This window comes from Sander vitreus, chromosome 1, assembly GCF_031162955.1.
Source record: "Sander vitreus isolate 19-12246 chromosome 1, sanVit1, whole genome shotgun sequence".
In the NCBI taxonomy this organism is placed as follows: Eukaryota; Metazoa; Chordata; class Actinopteri; order Perciformes; family Percidae; genus Sander; species Sander vitreus.
Genome location: NC_135855.1, coordinates 36,386,381 through 36,406,964, shown reverse-complemented (window position 1 = coordinate 36,406,964; position 20,584 = coordinate 36,386,381). Strand labels below are relative to the sequence as shown.

Below are 20,584 nucleotides of genomic sequence, written 5' to 3'. Positions count from 1 at the left end.
TGCAGAGCCTCTGATCCTCCACTGCAAACGCTCAGATTCAGGCCCGGACCAGGCAAAGGGCCGACAGACAGACACTGCACACAGAGGGTGAGATCATCTAGTTCCCTAAGAGAGTATATTTTAAAGTTTATCAATACCTGTTCTGATTCTACTCTTTATTTCTGGTTTGAGTCCTGGTTCTTGTCAAAGAAACAAAAACATGTTAAACAAGAAAAACAACACAAGAAAAAAAACATACATACACGCCACTTTCCTAAAGCCAAATGGCGTGTTATCTGTACGCATTTTGAGCTATCCACGTGTATGTCTACGCTGTATACAGCGGATGTAAACATACACACCACATGGCGTCGCCACGTGCCGTGCTCTCGCGAGAACGTCACACACGTGTAAAAAAACAAAAAAAAAAAAACACGATGGAGACCAACGTCACACGCTAAGGGAAACAATAGACGGTTGGGTTTAGGAAAAAAAACATTGGGGAAGGCTTTATTTAAAAAAAAAATAATAATAAATACAGTTAAACGCTACACACGGGACGCAATCCCGGTTCTCCTGGGTGAAAGTCAAAGTTAAAAATATAAATACTATATTTGTATCTTTTTGCTGTGAGACATCGAGAAGAAATGTTGTGATATGCTAGCAAGAAGCTTCATACGCATTTTAACATGCTAACATTAGCTGATCATCATCATGCTCATGTTGATAGTTGCTTATTGGTTTGTCGTTAAATCTTGTTTAGGGTTTTTTTGTCAGTGGGTCTGATGTTTGAATACTTTTCTTCTGTGTGTATGATGAATGGCTAACTAGGCTAATATAATATATAAAATTACAGCTGTTGTCTTCAGATGCAGATGCTTCACTCTCGATTATGATGGATGGTACGATTCCTGCAGCAGTAGAGTAAACAATGTCTTTATTGTTGTGTTGCACTAAATGCATTTTAGACTGTATCCAGTATTCCTCTGCACATTAGGGACGTTAGCTTCAGGCTTCGGGTCAGGTTTGGTCTGCGATCTTGCCAAAGGTTTAGTCAGTTTTGCGGGCCTCACAACACGTGTGGTTGCAGTTTTGGCACATATGATCAACAGAAGGTTGCTTGCCTTGCATTATTAGGTTATACAATGCTTTCATATTTTTGTTCTGTGAATATTCGAAAGGATGACAAATAGGGTTGGGCATCGTTTGGATTTTAACGATTCTGATTCCAATTGCGGTTCTTATCGATTCCGGTTCTTTGAAGGGTGGAGTTGAAACGGGCCACATGCTTATTTCACAAATAAGAGGAAAGTTTTATTTTGATTCAGTGGTAGTTTGCAATTTTACCGGGCTTTTTCAAAGTAAAATAAAGCCACACTAGAGCGCCGCTTACTGCGCTCCAAGGCTGCCACACAACAAGCGCCTGGTCGCTACGGAAACCAAAACTTGCGCATGTTAAATTTGGAACCCGTGATCAGATTTGAAACCAAATCCTCCAAACGATTCCAATAAAGAAACGATTCCACCGGAATCGTAATTTTTTAAACGATTCCAAGTAGGAATCTGTTCTCGATGCCCAACCCTAATGACAAATATGCAAATCCTGTAAATAATTTTTCATGGCCCTGTGTGTTTTCTTAACAGCATGGTATTGTACTTCAAATGGGAGCTTTAACTTTAATGTTCATCTATATTATCCTTGAATTCTTGATATGAAGTTAGTTTGGGAATCTTGGTCCTGTGGGTCTACGCAGTGGAGAGGACATGAACAGTCAGTCTCTAACCCACACAACTTCTTCCTACAAGGAATCCTTCCTGATTTCCTCTGCGGTTCAACTGCTGTTGGTTTCCTCCAGTGGCTGTACAGTCGGCCTTCAACGTGCGCTACATTTCCAAGAGGATTAATTAGATTAAACAGAGTGTTTGCTAGCTCCTTAAAGTGTTTGTTCTCCTGCAGGACTGTGTGGCAGTGTTTTTAATTTTTTCTTAAGAGAATAATCAGTCACAGTAAGAAATAATGAAGGGATTGGTGGGCGGTTGGAGCCTGTGGGACCCAGGCTGCTGTTTGTGTCTGCAACGTGAATTTACGCAGTGTTGATTTACAGTGTGTGTGCGGGCATGTTAAAACGTGCCCCCCACCTTGTCAGCGCATTAAATCTGCTCCCCCAGTCAGAACTGCTGTGTTTTGCTGCTTTTGCCCAATGGTTCATGTCTTTGAGGTGTGTGATGGTTAAGATTGATGTTTTTTTTTAGCTGAAGCACCTGATGAGAAGCAAAGAGTAGGTGCTCAAATAGAAGAGTGGAGTATAGAGGTAGAAGACAGAGAAGGTTAATGATTTTTAAGAAAATAATGACCAAAAAGGGGAAAAGCAAGGAATCTGCCAGTATCATAAACTCTTTTCTTTATGTTTTCCCTGTTAGCGTATATAAATCCCTGCTGTTTTCCGGTCTCATCATTTCTGTAAAATCCTTGTAAAACCCCTTAATGAGTTTTCACATTGTGTGTGCCTTTTGTCTATCATTTTGACCTCCAGCCTCTGTTAGCTTGCAGCACGGTGACTTTGGTTTGTTCACAGTTAAAGTGGAATTACCAGCCGTTAAGCCAGAGCAGGGATCAGCTCTTGCCAGCATCGCCTACAAAAGTGAAACTGGCCAAACTGGCCTCACAGCAGCAGCTTTGTGCTGCAGTTACAGCTTTCACAGGTGGAGGTACTGCACTAGTGAATGGTGTAGATTTTCTAAAACACAAACACTTCTTCCACACTAGAGTATTTGTCCCGGCATTCTTTTGAAATGATGCTTTCTGCCTGTGTGAGGTGGTTGAATAATTTTGTCAGAACAGGGCGAGAGAGAAAAAAAAACTGGAAACACTGGCGCAATCCTTTTAATTAAACAAGGAAAAGACTGTTGTCAAGCAAATGGACCGAGATGTGAGAGAGAGAGAGAGAGAGAGAGAGAGAGAGAGAGAGAGAGATGAAAAGAAAGCCAGTGTTAGGAATACAGCGGGGGATTAAAGACAGTGAGCGAGTGTTACAGACCCCTGGCCAGTTTGCTGCTGTAATGAACATTAGGGCTGCGGCATAAATTTAATGACCTGTGAAACAAACAGCGTGGCTGAGACCAGTGCCTCTGAATGCTAAGTGGCTCTATTATTAATACCAGCTCAGAGATGCCACTGTGTAAACACACTGTAAGTCTCTTTTCCCTATGAGGCCTGTTAAACACACGGCAGCCTTGTGTTGGCGGTGCACCGGCTCACCGCAGCTCTCTGAAACGGGGTCACGTTTTCCTTTGTACCTGCAGAATTAATAGCACGTTGCCCATTAACAGCATACCTGCGCTAACTTACAAGAAATGAATGGCATTGCAGCTAATGGCTGTGCAGGTTAGTCACGTAGATAATGAATAGCTTAGTGATGGGGCAAGGTGAACAAGTGGTAATAAATGGGTTCCATGCTGCTCAGAGGCATGCGAGTGCAAATGAATAGCAGAGTTCATCCTGTGTTGTTTGGTGACATGTCATCAATTTGTGCATGATGTGTTAAAAGAATAGTAATTCTACCAGCGGGCAATTTATGAACGTTTGTTTCAAACCGAAGTATATTTGTAGTCAAGTCAAAATCAAACAAAGGACCTAGGAAATATCTTGGAAAATGAGCTGCAAGGAGAGACTTTTACCCTCACTACCCGGACCTAAATAATATGATATTCTTAATATCTTAAATGAAAATACATATTTGAAAAAACACAAATTGTATTTACCCCTGGAATCCTTGTTTCCCTTTCTTTACAAACCATGTTGATTTGATTTTTATTAGGAATTTAAAAGCACAACAACTCAAATGAGTATCATGATGCAAAGTAGACCTGCACGATATTGGAAAAAACTTACATTGCGATATTTTTTTTCCCCTGCGATAAATATTGCGATATGAAAAAAAGACTAATTTTTACAATAGCCCTATTTAGAAATACTAAATCATTCTCAACTACTGGGGTGATTTTGTAGGAGTGCATCTACAAAGAAAATAAAAATGAAAAAGGAAATGTTCTTATGTGAACCAGTCTTTGTTGAACTTTAATGCTTTACAAAAACCAAAGCAAGTAAGGCTGTGATTACTCTTCTGAAGTGATTTTGGAGAGGGAAATTAGGAAGAAATACACTGGTTGACTGACATGACACCATTGTATTCATATAATATCAATCCAGGCTAAAGTGAATGATATTAATAATGCATGCATGTTGCTTCCTCTAAATTTCAGGTTGTGGTCGACTAGCGGGGCCTGCTTTGGTTGTTTGATAAATTGATTAAAATTGATCATGATTGTTGGTTTGCTGTGCATGCAGAGCCTGTGTGTCACACTCTTCAACAAACTGTGTATCCAAGAGCACTTAAATCAGTGTAAATGACGTTATATCAGAAACAGACTGCTGTTGTAGATTAGTTTTACGTTTCCAGCGTCGCAGCTCCGAACCATAACGTTAGTTGGGACAAACGCCTTGTTTCTTTAGGCTAACTATGTTAGCTTTAGCCTGGCTGGTAGCAGCTTTCTGCAGTGAAAAATGGCCGGGATATGTCGTGATTACGTTGCATTAATCAGGTGATTTAGTTTGTCTTTACAGCGAACACAAAACACTAACTACTGTAGCTTCACTACCCATGGAAAAGCATGTGCATCACTGTGTCAGCGGCAGCTGCCGCTTACGGTACTTTTCTACACACGGGAGTGCCTCACTTCTCATAACAACCCCCCCGTTTGACTAACGATACGTCACATGACCACCTGTCTTAAAGGGGAAGGGTCTGCTGGTAGCAATCATGGAAAAGGAGGACGGTGAAAGTTTACTTTTTTATCAAGCAGCAAAGAAGTTGTAGCGTCAACATCGCAACGTCCTGCGATGCACACATCGCGATGTAGACGATGAAACAAAATATTGTGCAGCCCTAACGTAAAGTCATAGAGGATAGCGCTTAAAATCATTCATAAAATGGTTGTTCCTTGTTGCGGTTTTCAATTGCATTACATCTCGCCCAAACATCCTGTTTAAACTAAATAATGTGTCAAGTTAGAGAAGCAAGATCAAAATGCAGTTGTCATGGGACTTTGAGGCAGTTAGGGAGCAGATCTGCAGGTATGAGAGGAAGGAAGGAGCTATGGGTATGATTACGAGCGATGCAGGCTTAATCAAACGATCCAGCACAGCAGGGAGCACAGAGGAGACTAGAAGAGCCCAGAGCTAACCAGATGTCTGCTACATGAGGAGGGATACATGACATGAGGAGGCTGCTCGAGGCTATAAAATGCAATCACAATCCCCTGGAAGCGTGCCCAAGATGGCTCAGCAACCAGCCGGGGAGTAAAGGCGATCTGTCAGGAGACGGTCCCCTGCTCTCCCCCTGAACCCGACCTCAGGCTACCTGCTCATTCAACAGAGAAGATGCTAAAAACTCCAGGCTGCTCTTTCATCAGGCAAGCAGCAGTGGGTTTCCATCACTATCATCACTGTGGTTGTGGTTACAAAGGGGGCACGTGTACATGTATGTCTCTGACATCTGAATCTTCCCATCTGTTTGTTTTTCCTTTGCTGTGTTTGTCCTGGTGTGTATGTGTGTGTGTGTACACTGGCAGATCCTGGACCCAGCAGGACTCCATCTTGTTTTCCGTCACATGCTGTGTCTCTCGCTATGAGGCGATAAATATTTGAAAAGCAGAGGAAGCCCTGTGGCCCCAGCTTCTGTGGCCTGAGGTGCGGCAGCCCTGCATTTGCTGCACCTTTTACCACAGTGACGTTTTTTTTTCTTTCTCCCTAAACATAGATTTCAGCTGAAAGTGTTCCTTACTGTCCTAACCATTATTCTCTGCAGAGTTTGGTGTGAAAGGTCACCAACCTAAGTGCTGGCGCAGCTGAAGCTTAGATGAATAAGTAATACCATCAATGACAACAAGTCTAGATATAATGGTAGAGATGCTAAGTGCTGGAAGGTTTCTGATGCAGAGATAAGAGGTGAAGCTTCACTGAGTTTTCTTCTTTTTCCAAGTTTTAGAAGGAAGAAAATATTAATGATTTAAGTTGGAGTGAAATGAAAAGATGAGGCAAGGGCTCAATCAGACTGTTCAAGGTGTTATATTTTTTGCATTTGTGGTATCCTCTAAAGCAGTCCACACTTCAAGCTTGGTCCTCTGTACAGCTGGTTTTTCAAAGTTGTTGTTTTTCCCCACTCACAAACACACATTTTTACACACTTCTGCTTCTTCCACTTCGTCTCCCACTACACTATGTGGCCCGTGAGGGAGATGTGAATTGTCTGTAGCGAGCCATCAATCACGGCAGTAATGACAGCTCCATAAACAGAAGGGCAGCCTACCTACTGGTTTCTGCTCGGCGGTGATAGCATTCACATCGTCCTGCAGCATTTCCCTTCCTTCCTGCTGACCTCTGCACAGCTTCAGTGGCAAGGACGAGACTCTGCTTATCTCCACTCTCTGAATTTAGACACCCAATGTGGGTGGTAGGAACACCCAGGTGTCTGCAGGGATGTAGTGTCGTAAATAAAAGAAGTGGGCAAACTGTGACCTCCGTTCAGTGATCAGTGTCAGGCAAACAACCAACAATAGAAACAGAAGTCTCTTATATTAAAGACATATATTTAAAGGAATATGACAAATTTATGGCGAAATGGAATAACTTATTGGCCAGTTTGATAGCTGTAGAGCTGCAACTAACAAATCTTTCCAAACATTTCCATTCTCGATTAATCTGTCGATCCGTTTTTCCCTTAAAAGAATTGCATTTTATATTTTATGGGTGCGTCTGTACAACTCTTTTGTACAGGCTGCCCTGTTCAGCCTTGTGTGTTTAGTTTTGTCTGTGTTCCGGCTCTTTGTATACAAACCCATGAGACTAACAAAGCCAGTTTGTGTGCTTTCCTGTGCCTATTGTTGCCACTGCGTCTCTGTGCCCCGGCTAGCATCCACTCGTTGTAAGGTCGAGACAATAACGGCGAACAAAGTGCCATGTATCTGCACTGGCTTGACCCCGTGGCCCTTCCTGTTGCCTTTTAACACCCTGTCCTCGTCCAATCCCCCCCCCCCCCCCTGATCTTTGACCTCTCCAGCAAAGACAGGTTGGCCTGTCATGTCAGGACAAGGCAGGGTGTGCTCCCAGCCTTTTGACAGGAGTCTGTGAGAACCTGCTGCTTTCTTTCTCCTAATCCTCAGGAGGAGAGTAATTCCACAACACCAATATAATCAAAGCAGCAATGTCATTTAACAGCTTGCAGTATGCTTAATTTATTATGTCAGTTTCCTCTTCACCTGACTGTGACAGGGAAAGCCCACTAGTGTGAAAGCTGTGAAGAGAAACCAAGAACACATATAATAAGACTATTTTAGTAACTAATGGAACGTAAGTTGCACTGAGTTAGTTCTTGTGTGGGTTCTTTTTCCTGTAAACTCTCAAAGCATGATTAAAATACATACATACAAACATGAACGATAATAAAAGATGGTTTAATAGTTCTTTCTACCAAATGTCAAACTACAAAAGGCCCCTACTCCTCTTGACTGTGCATTCAAGGGTAATAGTGTCAGCACTATACAGACACTGCTCAAAGTTTATTGAAAATGCAACATTTCTGTCAAAGACCTTTATCAGACATCAAACTACCACTTACCAAATAAGAAACAACAATATCTTTATAACAGAGCCACAGGCCACAACAACCAATCAAAAAGGAGTCAAGCCACAAACGCCTGAGAAAGTCTGTCTCCTTGTGCATCGAGGGCTCCTTATAACTTAGGGACAATAACAACTAATTAACAATAGAGGGAGGTAATGTAATGATAAACTGGATGCAATGTGCTCTTTAAAAAAATCTCAAGAAAAAGATGGTCACCGCACCCTTGTTATTGGTTTGTGCATCAACAACCAGTTCTGAGCTGCATGCAGGTTTTGAATAATAATAAATAAGATTTGTTAAGATTAAGGCTGGGCAATATGGGGAAAAAAAATTATCACAATATATTTTCCCATTTTGTTCGATATCGATATTTATCACGATATAATATTTTTTCTGATAATGCCCGTTTGAAGTACCAGAGGTTTAATTACAGGTTTAATAATTTTCGAAGATTTAATGCTCAAATGCAGCCTGTTATTAATATGTACTACACTACTTAGGCTTATGCATCGTCAATACCACTATTGACCCTTTGCAAACATGTCACACGACCACGTGACGGCGCCATTACGGACGGCGGAAGCACAGGCTAAACAGTAGTAGACGAGCGGAAAGTTTCATAGTTTCAATCAGTTTGAAATACATAACGCTAAATAAACTGTATTCATGGCTTTATATGGCTTCTTCTATTGAACAACAAGTTGTCGTGCCGTTATCGGTCGAGGTAGGGCATCTGGTAGGTGCTCACAAAGAGCAGTATTTTGAGAAGTTGGAAGTTGGAGATTCTCCCTCCGTTTTCACAGACCTCATTAAATCACAGAGTCTGCCCGACTTCAGTCCACACGATCTGTACCACTATGTGGTAAACGGGGTATCCCCATATACTGGTGCTGATCTCAAAGCTTTTAAAAGTCTGGATGCTTCCCAGTTCTTTTGTAGCTGGCTGGGTTACAGGTACGATATGTAGCTAGGTCAGTGAATAACTGATGTTGGCTAGTTATGTGGGTCATCATCGGGTTGGACCTGTTAGCAGGACAGCTGGTTAGCACAGCAGCTAGCTGGTTCATGGCTCATTTAAAACAGAAATGCAATACATACACATGCTTGTGTTGGTGAGGATTACTCTGCAGATTGTGAATGTGAGAACACAAACACGAACAAAAACATACGAGTTTAGTTTGCCGTCCATCTACAGCATAGCTCTTCCGCCGTCCGTCATGGCGTTCATAATTTGCGCGAGTGGAGCGTGACTTCATGTGCAAAGGGTGAATAAGCATGTAGTTGTTGTTACACGTTCTGTCCACTAGAGGGACTTCTAACATTAGCCTGGCTTTGAAGGGGACCTACGTGACGTAGTGCATTGCATTTCCGACACACTTACATTATATTCCACCACGCACACAGCGACAAACACAAATCAACGGAGAACTCTGTAATGAAACATGATCTAACAAGTGTATTGAAGCAGCTCTGTTGTAAAGGCTAACGGTGCTGGGCTAGCACAATGACATGTTAGAAAGCACAGCCGAAACCATTTGTCAAAAAATAAAGTAACAAAAGTGTTAGCCACGATGCTAACGGCATTGATAACTAAGCCGAACGGTGCTGTCACTGCTATTTTAGTGATTTATAAGCAAACCTGTTTCTTGCAGATTGTCACGTTACTGAGAATACAGCTGCCATGTTAGTCGTGCTGCCAGTGGAAGGATATGGTACACGCACATAGCAGAGCTTGCAAACTGTGGCTTTTTTGTCGACAATGCGAACGTTGTCAACATAACTCACTGGAAATCCAAAATCCTTCCACACCGGCGACTTCAGTGAAAGAGGAGGGGTTCAAGTTCTGTCGATGGGTCTCCTGCATCTGCAGTTGCCATGCTATCTTTTGACTGGCTGTAGCTAAGTTAGAGGAGGTTGACTCGCAGCACTTCCAACACGTGTGTGTGTGTGTGTGTTTTTCCCGCTTGGCAAGCCGACCGGACATGACGTGGGGGTGTGGCAGCATCGACGATTCCATTTTTTAATTCGAATTCGAGGTTGTGACTTAATTTCGGTTGATTTTTGAATTAAAATCGAAATCGTGACACCCTTACTAGTTAAGATACTATGTTTTCATCTACATCGGCAGTTGTGCTTGCAACAACAATGTATAGCAGACTGGACATACGGCTAAAAAGTGCAGCTTTTAGTGATACATCTACTCAAGGGATGTCGCTTGAGTCAGTGTTGGGTCGAAAGACTACGAGTTTGAAAGTTAGAAAGAACCTCTGTAGTCCGCTTCTCGTCTCGTCTGCTTTTTTTCAACAACGGCATTTTCCAATTTAACTTGCAGACCTGGACCTGTAGTCTTTGTGCTGAGTAAGAAATGTTGTAAGAGGGTACAGCTTTGAAACGGAACATTCGATTTTCAGATCACCTTGTCTTGTTTGAAATCCGTAGAAAATAAATTTCAGTCCTGGACCTTGGAGCAGAGCTGGGAAATGAGTAAAGCTTACTTATTGTCACTGAGGAAAGCTCACTTATTTCCCAGAGATATTATCACCCCCCAGTCTCCCTTTACTCCTCCCCCCAGCTCCCCCTTCGCCCCTCTTGCATTGTTCCCCAGGATCAAGTTCACGGAGGTCGGGGCTGGAGGAGGGTAATGGGACCCTTGTCCCTATGTCTCAGGGCAGGTTGAATGGGTCTCGGCCCCTGCCCCCAGCCCCCATACAGGCTTTCTGAATAGGACCCCTTTCGTTATTAGTCTGGTCTCTGGTTTCTTCAGACCTGCCCGGCTTCCTGCCGGTCCATATCCATATTTCAAAGTGTTTGAATTCCATTTTCACATGTAGACACATCAGTTCCTATAACACCTCCCTGCTCCTGCCAAACCCCACCTGTCACATCCACAGGCAGCTTTGCACCTGCACGTCTTAAATGTTTGTGAAGTAGTAAAAAACCACTTGCTTCAGTTACAGTGAGCTCTTCTCCACCACCTATGGTTCTTGCTAATTTAGTGACAATGTAATTTGTTTTGAAGTGGTTTTATATTCTGTTACAAACGCTTCCCAAGGCACTGTAGAACAGCACCAATTTTAGTTTCAATGACTAGAATGAGACTTTATTTTAGATGACTAGTATCCTTCGACGTGAACTCAATGTAAGATGTGAAATTCAAATTTCAAACTTGAGGAAACTTAGTGCAGCCTATGTGTGCTCACTCTGATGCAGACACACAGACCCTTTATTGTGTTGTTATTAAATTGTTTTTACACTTAGTCAATATGAATTGCTCTTACGGCATGACAGGACTCAGGAGAGATGCATGCACAATGAGTCCCACTTACAGACCGGCAGTTTCCTTTACTGTAGTCTTTGATGGCTTTGATGTCTGTGCTAATCCAGTGTATCTCTGGCTGCAGAGAGAGAGAGACAGAGTGTGTATGTGTGTGCGTGTGCGTGCATGTTAAAGGAAAGGGGGGGTGTAAATCATGGCAGGGGATGCACTCTGAACATCTCTGCTCTCATTTGATTTCCTGCTACAATGTTGGGCACTTGCCCTTTTCGCTTCCTTTTTTTCGGTCTTCCACTCACCGTCTCGTTCTGTCTCCACATGCACTCAGACCTGCATGTAGTGGATTGCTGGAAGCTGCCTGGTCGTCGAAAGCAGCTGTGTTTGCTGCGAAGCGTCTGCTGGCTGATGCAGCGGTTGTTTTACATTAGCGGCCAGGTCAAACTGCAGCTGGCTGCATCTCAGCGTGAAGACAAACCCTGGGGACAGGGTGTGTATGTGTGAGTGTGAACCAACCCGTCCCCATGGTTGTAGCCTTTCCTAAGCGTGCTAAGTCTGGTGGCTAACCCTTAGTGCCTCTGCATTTGGCAGCATGACTGCAGCGAGATTAATCCATTCCACACTCCATCAGTCACTAGGCACAGGTTATTAGTGCTGGGGCAGAGCAGAGCACACAAACACACACACTCATACATACACAGCCCCTTCACCCTTGTGACTTCGCCTTCTACCTAGTCCCCAAAGTTTGCAAAGGTGGCCTTGGTGTTGAGAGGCCATTTGTCAAAACCCAGCCAGAGTCTCCACTTGGCTCCTTTTAATAAGGCTACCTGGGCTCTGGGATTACACACACACACGGAACACATACACAGGGCATGCACTCTGCTTTGCACATACTCATACAGCTCTGAGTGTCAGGTGGTGCGTCCCGCGGGGCTTATAAAAGTCCCATTAACATGGCCCTCCTCATTGGTTCTGACAGGTTGATCAATTAGATCCCTCCCCCCGCTGACCCTGGGGCTGCTCTGACTCAGAGGTCAGACACGATGGATCGCTGGACCTGCACACACACTCTCAACTCTCTCCCTCTCTCCCTCCTGTTATCTCTGAGCTGGTCACGGTGCAGCTTGTTCATTCCGTCATGTGTTCAGTGCCGGGCTGATATCCCAGGGTGCAGCTGTTTACCTTGAGACATGTTTCTGTCTTATCTCTGCTCTCAACACAACCAAAACACATACACAGTGCTCTGTGTGTGTGTGTGTGTGTGTGTGTGTGTGTGTGTGTGTGTGTGTGTGTGTGTTTTTCTATTCTACAGACCAAATGTGCTCATAGATAGAGAATTCTTCTAATGTGAGGAGTTGCTATTTCTCACTTTTTTAAGGGTGTCGTTTTTGAGAGTTTTTCCCTTTTTTTTCTTTTTATTTAACACTTACTTTTTATAGATGTGGACATGTGCACAATAACATTTTATTCAGCACACTGAGACTTTGCTAACCAGCAGAGCAAGAAACATGAGCGGTCAGACGATCAAATGAATAGATTGTTTGGTCTATAAAATGACAGGCAATTGTTAAAAATGTCTCCAGGGTCTTCCTCAGTTTACAATTATTTAAAAAAAAAATAAAAAATACTTATAACAATTAAGTGATTGTGAAAATAGCTGCCAATTATTTCTGTTGTATTGTTTATATGGAAAAAATAGGAAACGTGGTAATTCACGCGTAATGATCATACCAGGACGATTACAATACGCTTTCACTACAAGACAATAAAATTGGTTAAATAATTGCCCAGCCTCGACGAGGATCCAAGACGATTTCGGTAACAGGGACACATAAACATCAAAGAAACTTTTCCTTCAAACAGCTGATTCAGTGAGGTGTAAACATTTTTTTTAAATGATCTCATAAGTGAAGGGGGAGTCAGATTGGAAGGTGTAATGAGAGGAATGAAGCATTCAGAAAGTGTGTGTGTGTGTGTGTGTGTGTGTGTGTGTTTTGTTGGGGGGGTATCATAACTCGTCTAGGGACCCAGAGAGAAGAGTTCAGGGGAACAGAGGGGTTAAGAGCGTTGTCACGCCCAGAGAGACCCTGTGCTGCCGTCCTAATGATGTCCACCGCCCTAATTGAATATTGACGTTCTGCACACGAGGGCTGAATGGCTTCTATCTGCTTCACCTCCGCTGTCGGCCCAGGCTGCAGATTTTGAACCGAGTTTGTACTGTTTGATTCCCGGGTTGGGGGATCATTAAGTGTCCCTGTTACCTGGTTACCTGCTTTTCGCCCTGTTGATGCAGCGTTTTGTTTTGTGTGTCACTGTTGTTTAAGTGAAAGAGTTTTTTTTTTTATATAGTTTCTTACAGTTAGGTTTCTTGGAGGTTTGATGATCTTCTTTTTGAACTTAAACGTGTCCTCTTATGGCGTCGGCACACAATAGTTATGCTTTACTTTAACGCACAGTTTTTTCACATTTTCTCATTTTTATTTTATATTATGTTTTTATACTTTTGCACTATTGCAATTAGCCGTTTTCTGATTCTGATCGTACCACACATGACGCCATCTTTCCACGCCTTCCCTTGTTTTACTCCTCCTCCTCTCTTTTTTATCTGTCTTTCTTCTCCCTGGTCGTCACCTCCTTCATCCTTTTTTTTTCTTTTTCTCTTACTTCTGCTTCTATTTCTGTGATGTTGTTTTACGTCCCACTGTGCCTCTGCCTCCAGACGCTTCTCCTTTGTTGCCACGGCGACGCACTCCAGATGGCGATTGTCAAGGCAAGACTGGGCTCCGAATGTAGTCTGATCACAACACACACACACACACACACACACACATGCTGGTCTACATATACATACTCTGAGAACAGACTGAGACACTGGCAGAGTACATTCTGTTCAACACTCACATCCTACTCAGATGCTGGTGGACATGCACTCTCTGCCCAATACACACATACACACACAGTAGTACAGTATAATAAAACCTGTGTCACAGCCACACAGGAAACAATCTCTCCTTTATGTGACTGGGATGTCATTAATCTTGGCGGAGGTTAACAAATGCACTTGCATGGAAGGTATATTTCATAGGCAGACAGCCGACAATGGGGCCATTGTGGCGTCGAGCTGCAGCGCCTCGCTCTGCATTCAGTCAGGACCTTTTGGTTGGCTCCGGATCCACGGCTCATGTCAGGGGTTATGTTTCATCTCCCAGATGAATGTGTTTATGCGAGAGAAACATGTGAAACACGGAGCAAAATCAAGGTTCCAGCCATTTATTTGTTTGTGCTGCCTGAAACCACGATTTATTTTTGTGAATGGGGTGGAAATGAATGCGTTGGGCCATTTTTCAAAGTTTGGCCTTGTTGCTATTAGTCAAAACCAGAGCTAGACAAATACCCTGCTCGTGCTTTCTGTGTGCAGCCAGCCGACCAGGCCAGCTCTGGCTCCGATTCACTGCTTTCTAAGTTTCTCCAAACAGCAGCCGCCGCAGCACTATTTCCATCCATGAAGTGGCGCGTCTTCCCAGTAATCCATTAGACTTCCATTAGCTCCGATTTGTGTGATTAGTTCTAATTAATCAGTTCAGTCTGTGGCCTTCACTCCCCTGTGCGCTCCTCACATTTCATTTTTAACCTCATTTCTCAGCTCTCCACCAAGCGAGAGAACGAGGCAACGACTGAGCGAGCAAACCAAAGAGCGAGCTTCAGGTCTGCCGTCGCCTCCTCTTTCTCGGAGTGCACAAACACTCGATACTGCTCAAGCACCAGACCCAAACTGGCTGAGCCGGTGCTTAGACTGCATTATAATGCTCCTTTCTCTCGCCATGCTGAATTAATAGGATTCTTTTGGTGTCTTATTTTGAGCAAAGATACTTTAGGAGCTTGGTTGTGTTTTTAAAATGAACCAGGAGGGATTGAGAGCTCATGTTTTACACATCTGGAGTCTGCTCAGGCTCTGGTTAGCCCCACTCGGCCCTCCTGTGGAACAGTAAGTATTGATTAGCGTCTGAGTGTCCATCCCTCACTATAACAAAGCCTATTGATGTTTGTGCACTGATTTCCCCTCAGTCAAATACCATACACAGCACCATCGCTAAGTGACTGGAAGCTGCTCCCAACTCAGCGATATGTCCCAAAGTAACCTGGGAAATAACAAGAGTCAAAATTGTCTTTTCATCAGCGACTCTTCTGCTGCTCTGTGCTGCAAAATTAAAATGAAAAGATTTCTTTCCTGGGCTTGTTGCAGTAGGTCAGCTTATATACCAAGGTATTATGTGGTGATAATCTATCTTCCTTTCCTCTGTTGTCAGCCTTCTTCTCCCATTACAACTATTGTGATAAATGAAGGCTCAATTTATCAACCGGCCTCTACTCGATTTCTTTTTCTCCCCTCGGTTCCCCCGCCCCCGCTCCTATATCTCACCATTGCATGGTTCGCTTTATTTCTTCATCTGTTTTCACCCCCCTGCATCCATCCATCCATCCATCCATCCCTCATTCCCACTCAGCCAGATCGAGGCTTTCTTTGTGTCTGCCGGGGAAGGCTGAGATGCTGCCTGTCACCCCGGAGCTGCAGACTCCCATCCAGGCTGCCGGAGGTGGCCCGGCTGCTGTCAATCAATCTGTAGCCGTGTAGCAGAGGGGATGGGGGTTGACACATGATGGGGCTCCCTGCTGTTTAGAAATTCCCTGTTTTTTTTTCCTTTTCTAAAAGGCTTGCGCAGTCAGTCGTATGGTTTTGACTTCTAAAATCAATGAAACTTGCTTGTGACTCTTTGAATTTAAAGCTCCTACACTGGTGCATCAAACGCTCTTTATTCACGGGTAAACATGCTGACCGATTGCAGATGTTTGTTTCAAGTTTAACCATCTCATGCATTTTTTATTACATGCTGTGGTGTACAGTGATGTACTACTACTGCATGTCCTTTTTTCATGCATCCTGTTGTGGCTTCATCATTATTTCAGGTTCCATGTTGTGAAATGTTTGTTTAAAGCACTTGAATAAGAAATTCATGTTGTTCAGTTTAAAACAGTCTCAAGGAAATGGTAAATTGTAGTGTGATTAAAACTCACTATTTACATTATTTACAGTACTTGATGTACAGCTGATATGTGAAAAGGTACACAACCTTATTTGTTTAACATTAATTTAGTTTTACTGCGAACCATCACAGGAAGTCCCTTTTTATTTTGAAGTAGCCTACACGGAAGTTGTCTGTTGTGTACTCTTGCTAGCTTGTACTGAAATGAACGTGAGACGCTAGATGCAAAACATGTCCGTCAAGCTTAAGTTGTTCTCTTTCTTGTAAAACTGCAACATATTGAACAGTAAATGTTCACAGTAAAAGACAAGCGTTTTTAGTCGTCATTCAAAGCCATTCCACTACACAAAAACAACTTGTTTTGATTTCAAGATTTGTGCTATTAAATGTAGCTCAATTTAAAATGTTCCAATTGCAAAAGAACAAAATATTTGTGATTATCATTTTAGCACATCAAGTAGCTTTTTGTACTCTGATCTATCTTAATTATGTATTAAACACTTCTTCTACACAAGTCAACTTAAAGCTTTAGTGTGTAGTTTTCTGATATTAATGAACGTCCGTTACATTCAAGCCATTGCCAAATGAGTTGCTACAAAGCTAATTAAGACTATCAGCTCCACACAACTCTCTCTGTATCTCTCAGTATGACTATGTTCAGAAGATTGTGTCGTCCGGCGACTTTCCCGCGCAGAAACTCAAGTGAAGATAATGACCTCTTCTGAAGAGTCAATGTTTTTTTAATCCTCCGTGTCCTCCTTGGCTACTAGCAATTGTGTGGGGGGGGGGTGCGCGATCACGGAAGCTTGTATCATGTGGGCGCACCGACAGTTATGTTGTCATTACTTAGAATTCCCCATGGGGGTTAGGGTCAGCTGCTTCACAATAAAAGCCCTAACTAGTTCCATTCCCTTGACTCCTTTTACAGTAAAGCAGCAGCAAGTGTTAATTTTGAATTGTTAACATTGTATGAACTCTTTCTGAAAACTTGCAGCCCTTTTGTCTTTGTGATACGTGGTGTTACTACAAATGTATACATATAATCCATTTTAATACATTTTCACTCAGTTTAGGTCATGGACACTCAAACAACCTAGCCAAAAATAACTTGTTAGTTCGCATCTGTGTCTTAAAAACAGATTCTGGATGAAGCTGAAACTGTTTATGAAGTGAAAAGAGAGCAAATAGGGACAGAAGCAAGATAATGAGCATTAAAACAAGAGTTTCTTGCTGCTGCAGCTTTTAAGAAGTGGCATGCTGAGGAAAAGGTGCATAAATTCATATAATATATTTTACTTCCAGATATCAATTTAACTTTATGTATATAATCATGGTAGAGTTAAGTCTTCTGAGCAATAATAATGTGATCTCTCTCCCTCCGTCTATGCAGGACTCCGTGGTTTAACGGCTGGGGGTTCAACCTGCCTCGGGGTCAGTCTCTGCTGGATAAATGGAACCTCGTCCCTGAAGGCATCGACATCCTGATGACCCACGGACCTCCGCTCGGTGAGTCCAATTACCCAATTACAGCCCCCTCATCACCATATCTAATGAGGTTGTGCCTCATTATTTAAAATCGGTATGAAGTCACTGGAGGCATCGCAGCAGGCGGTGTGTGTGTGTGTGTGTGTGTGTGTGTGTGTGTGTGTGTGTGTGTGTTAGGGTTTGGCAATATATCGATATCGTGATATGAGACTAGATATCGTCTTAGATTTTGGAATTTGAATTTTTTCAGACAATGGTTCCTGACTCTGACATCTGACTTTGTTTTTGATGTCGTGATATAGGTCTTAAATTTCATTCATAATTGTCTTACAAAGTCTTAAATTTGACTTGGTGAAACCTGTAGAAACCCTGACTACAGTCGACACTGGTTTTATCTAAATCCAGCAGTATCTGGAGTGGACACCCCGAATACGGTCTGATTACACGGTCTGATTCAATATTTGTGTGTGACTTTATGAAAAATAAAATACATATTGTTTGGTTTTCACTACAGACTGATTCAGTTTTCTTCTAGTTGTTTGGGCTCCAGTTGTTTTTCATCTGGCTTTATTGAGTGATTTCCTTCCCCCTCGCCTACGGAGGGTTGTTGCTGTTGCTGCGGCAGCCGCTGTAGCCGTTTGATTGCATGAAAACTCGATTTTGCACCAGTGTGACAGACGCTGCAAACGATTGGAGGGAGACCATGGGAGAGGAGAGCAGAGCTGGGGAGAGGAGGGGGCGGTTGAAGATGTAAGGTGGCTCTCCAGAACTGGAAAACATGAAATGCAAAACAAATCAGGGTTGCACGACTGTGGAAGAAAAAAGAAGACTGGAGAGATGAAAAGGCAGTAAATGAACAGTTGTGAGGTTTTCACTTATTTACAGAGTTGAGTATCACGATGTGGTTCTGAACTACAAAAGTCTGCCAATATAAAGAAAATGAACTTTGAATATGTTCGCCGTTCTCTGTCAAGAGTTTAGATAAGCTTTACGTAAGTCAGTAGTGACGCAGCAAAATGTAATCATTGTACAAAAGTAGTTTCATGAAGGGCTGGAAGTCCAATATGATGAAACATTTCCTGCAGCAGGAAACTGCAGACTTTCAACTTGTGCACAGCGAGATATGAGATATTATCTGTTTCTTATTTGTACAATTTTAACAAAAAGAATCACAAACTACTTCGGCACTACCTCTGCTTTCGGTAAAAAAATCATACGACAGGAATCAGAGCCGGGAAAACCAACTTGAATTGTGGATTCAGAGAATTGTGACACCCCTGCTTGTCACTGTTTGACTTCATTGATGCTTAGTGAGGTTTCTCTGCTGCCGCTACAATTTAAATAATCTAGTAAAGGTCACGGGTCACTAGGGCTGCTCGATTATGGAAAAAATCATTACGATTATTTTGGTCAATATTGAAATCACAGTTATATAACATGATTACTGCAATTGTTGAACTTACAAAGTAAACTGAAGCAGTAAGTAAACAAATCAACAGTCAAAACACCTTGAACTGAACTTAATACTTTTCCCATTTGAACTTTTTTTTCCTTCATTCAGAACACAAGACAAAATAAGAGCGTACTTGCAAAACGTAATGTGCAAAATAATCGTTTTTCTGGATTATTCTGTTTTTGTGATCATTAGAAGCCGAAATTTTGATTGACTGCACAGTCCTACGTGTTACAGTTGTGTACATCCATTGCTGATGATTGGTCAGTAATAAAGGCAGCGTAATGAAGCACTTGATGAAAATGATAAACAAGACCAAGGAACTGAGATTTTAAAACTTGTAACATGTCTGTCTGTCTGTAGGTTTCCGAGACTGGGTCCCTAAGGAGCTGCAGCGGGTCGGCTGTGTGGAGCTGCTCAACACGGTCCAGAAGAGGGTTCGACCCAAACTTCATGCCTTCGGAGGCATACACGAAGGTACGGCGGATAAAAAAAATCCAGGGTCAGGAGGGTCTTAGCTTCATACTGACATACAGAGGAATACAGTGTTGTCCAGCTTTGTTATGATCGACTGTATTATCCTCCTTTATTCTGGTAACCTTACAGGAAAATCCTATTTCTAGGTTGTACGATAGAGGGATCGCATCTGGGAGTACACGTGTAGAAAAATGATCTGTTACCAACAAAGGAACAACATACAGACTATGTTTGGAGAGTGAAACCTTTTGTTTGTGAAATTATCCCTTTGACAAAATTGTAACTTAACCTAAAATTCAGCAGTCCTAACTATTTCACGTGGTCAATCAAAATATTGCTTTCCCTTTATTATAGTAATCTGAATACAATCAAATGACTTAATTTCTGAGCATGAAAATATTTTCAGCTATAAAAAGAAAGAAGCTTCAGATTGTGAACTCATCAATTTAATTGAAGTCATTACATTGAAATAATCTCCTATCGTGTAAAACTCTTTAAAGGGATGTCAAAGAAAACACAACATTGTGTTGAATAGCCCAAAACCAAAATGATTAACCTCAAGCTATTCATAGCAATTAATGCAGAGACGTGAAAGTAGAATAAAGGAGATACATTCATGATATAAATTCATGGAAATACTTCAAGTGAAGTCAAGAGTACAAATTGCTAAACTGAGTGAAAGAAATAGGTATATTGAGTGCACCAATTAGAGATTTCGTGGAACAATTTATCCCCAATCCCGCCCCCCACCACCACCCCCCGCTCCCTGACTGTACAGTATCTGAGGTGATTGAAGGTTACCTGCTGCTGACACATGTTCCCCGTCCTCAGGCTACGGGATCATGACCGACGGCTTCACGACGTTCATCAACGCGTCGACCTGCACTGTCAGCTTCCAGCCCACCAACCCCCCCATCGTGTTCGACCTGCCCAACCCCTCCAGCTCCTGAGACCAGAGGACGGGGGTGGGGAGGGTGGCAGGCGCGATAAACTACTTCTCATATAAATATGTCAAGTTAAAAAAAAACAAAAAAAACTCTTAAGTGTTTCTTTGCAAACTTTTGATCTTCTCCAAGCTGTTGTTGAGATTGAGACGGTTTGGAGACTAGGGGGGGCGGGGTGGGGGAAGTTTGTCTGGGAGGGTTAAAGGAGAATACCGGTGTTTTTATTGTTTTTCTAATTGTGCCAACAATGC

At 42.6% G+C, this 20,584-nt stretch overlaps 1 protein-coding gene across 2 annotated transcripts in view; it reads left to right on the top strand.

The window, feature by feature from the left end:
* Positions 1 to 20,382, top strand: part of mpped2a (metallophosphoesterase domain containing 2a) — a 66,364-nt gene extending 45,982 nt beyond the window's left edge. For both annotated transcript variants that reach the window (XM_078253891.1, XM_078253896.1), the window contains exons 5-7: positions 17,365 to 17,480; positions 19,276 to 19,389; positions 20,221 to 20,382. In XM_078253891.1, the coding sequence (XP_078110017.1) occupies positions 17,365 to 17,480; positions 19,276 to 19,389; positions 20,221 to 20,339 (349 nt within the window). In that variant the 3' untranslated portion in view covers positions 20,340 to 20,382. The remainder of the gene's footprint in view (positions 1 to 17,364; positions 17,481 to 19,275; positions 19,390 to 20,220) is intronic.
* The last annotated feature ends 202 nt before the right edge of the window (positions 20,383 to 20,584 follow it).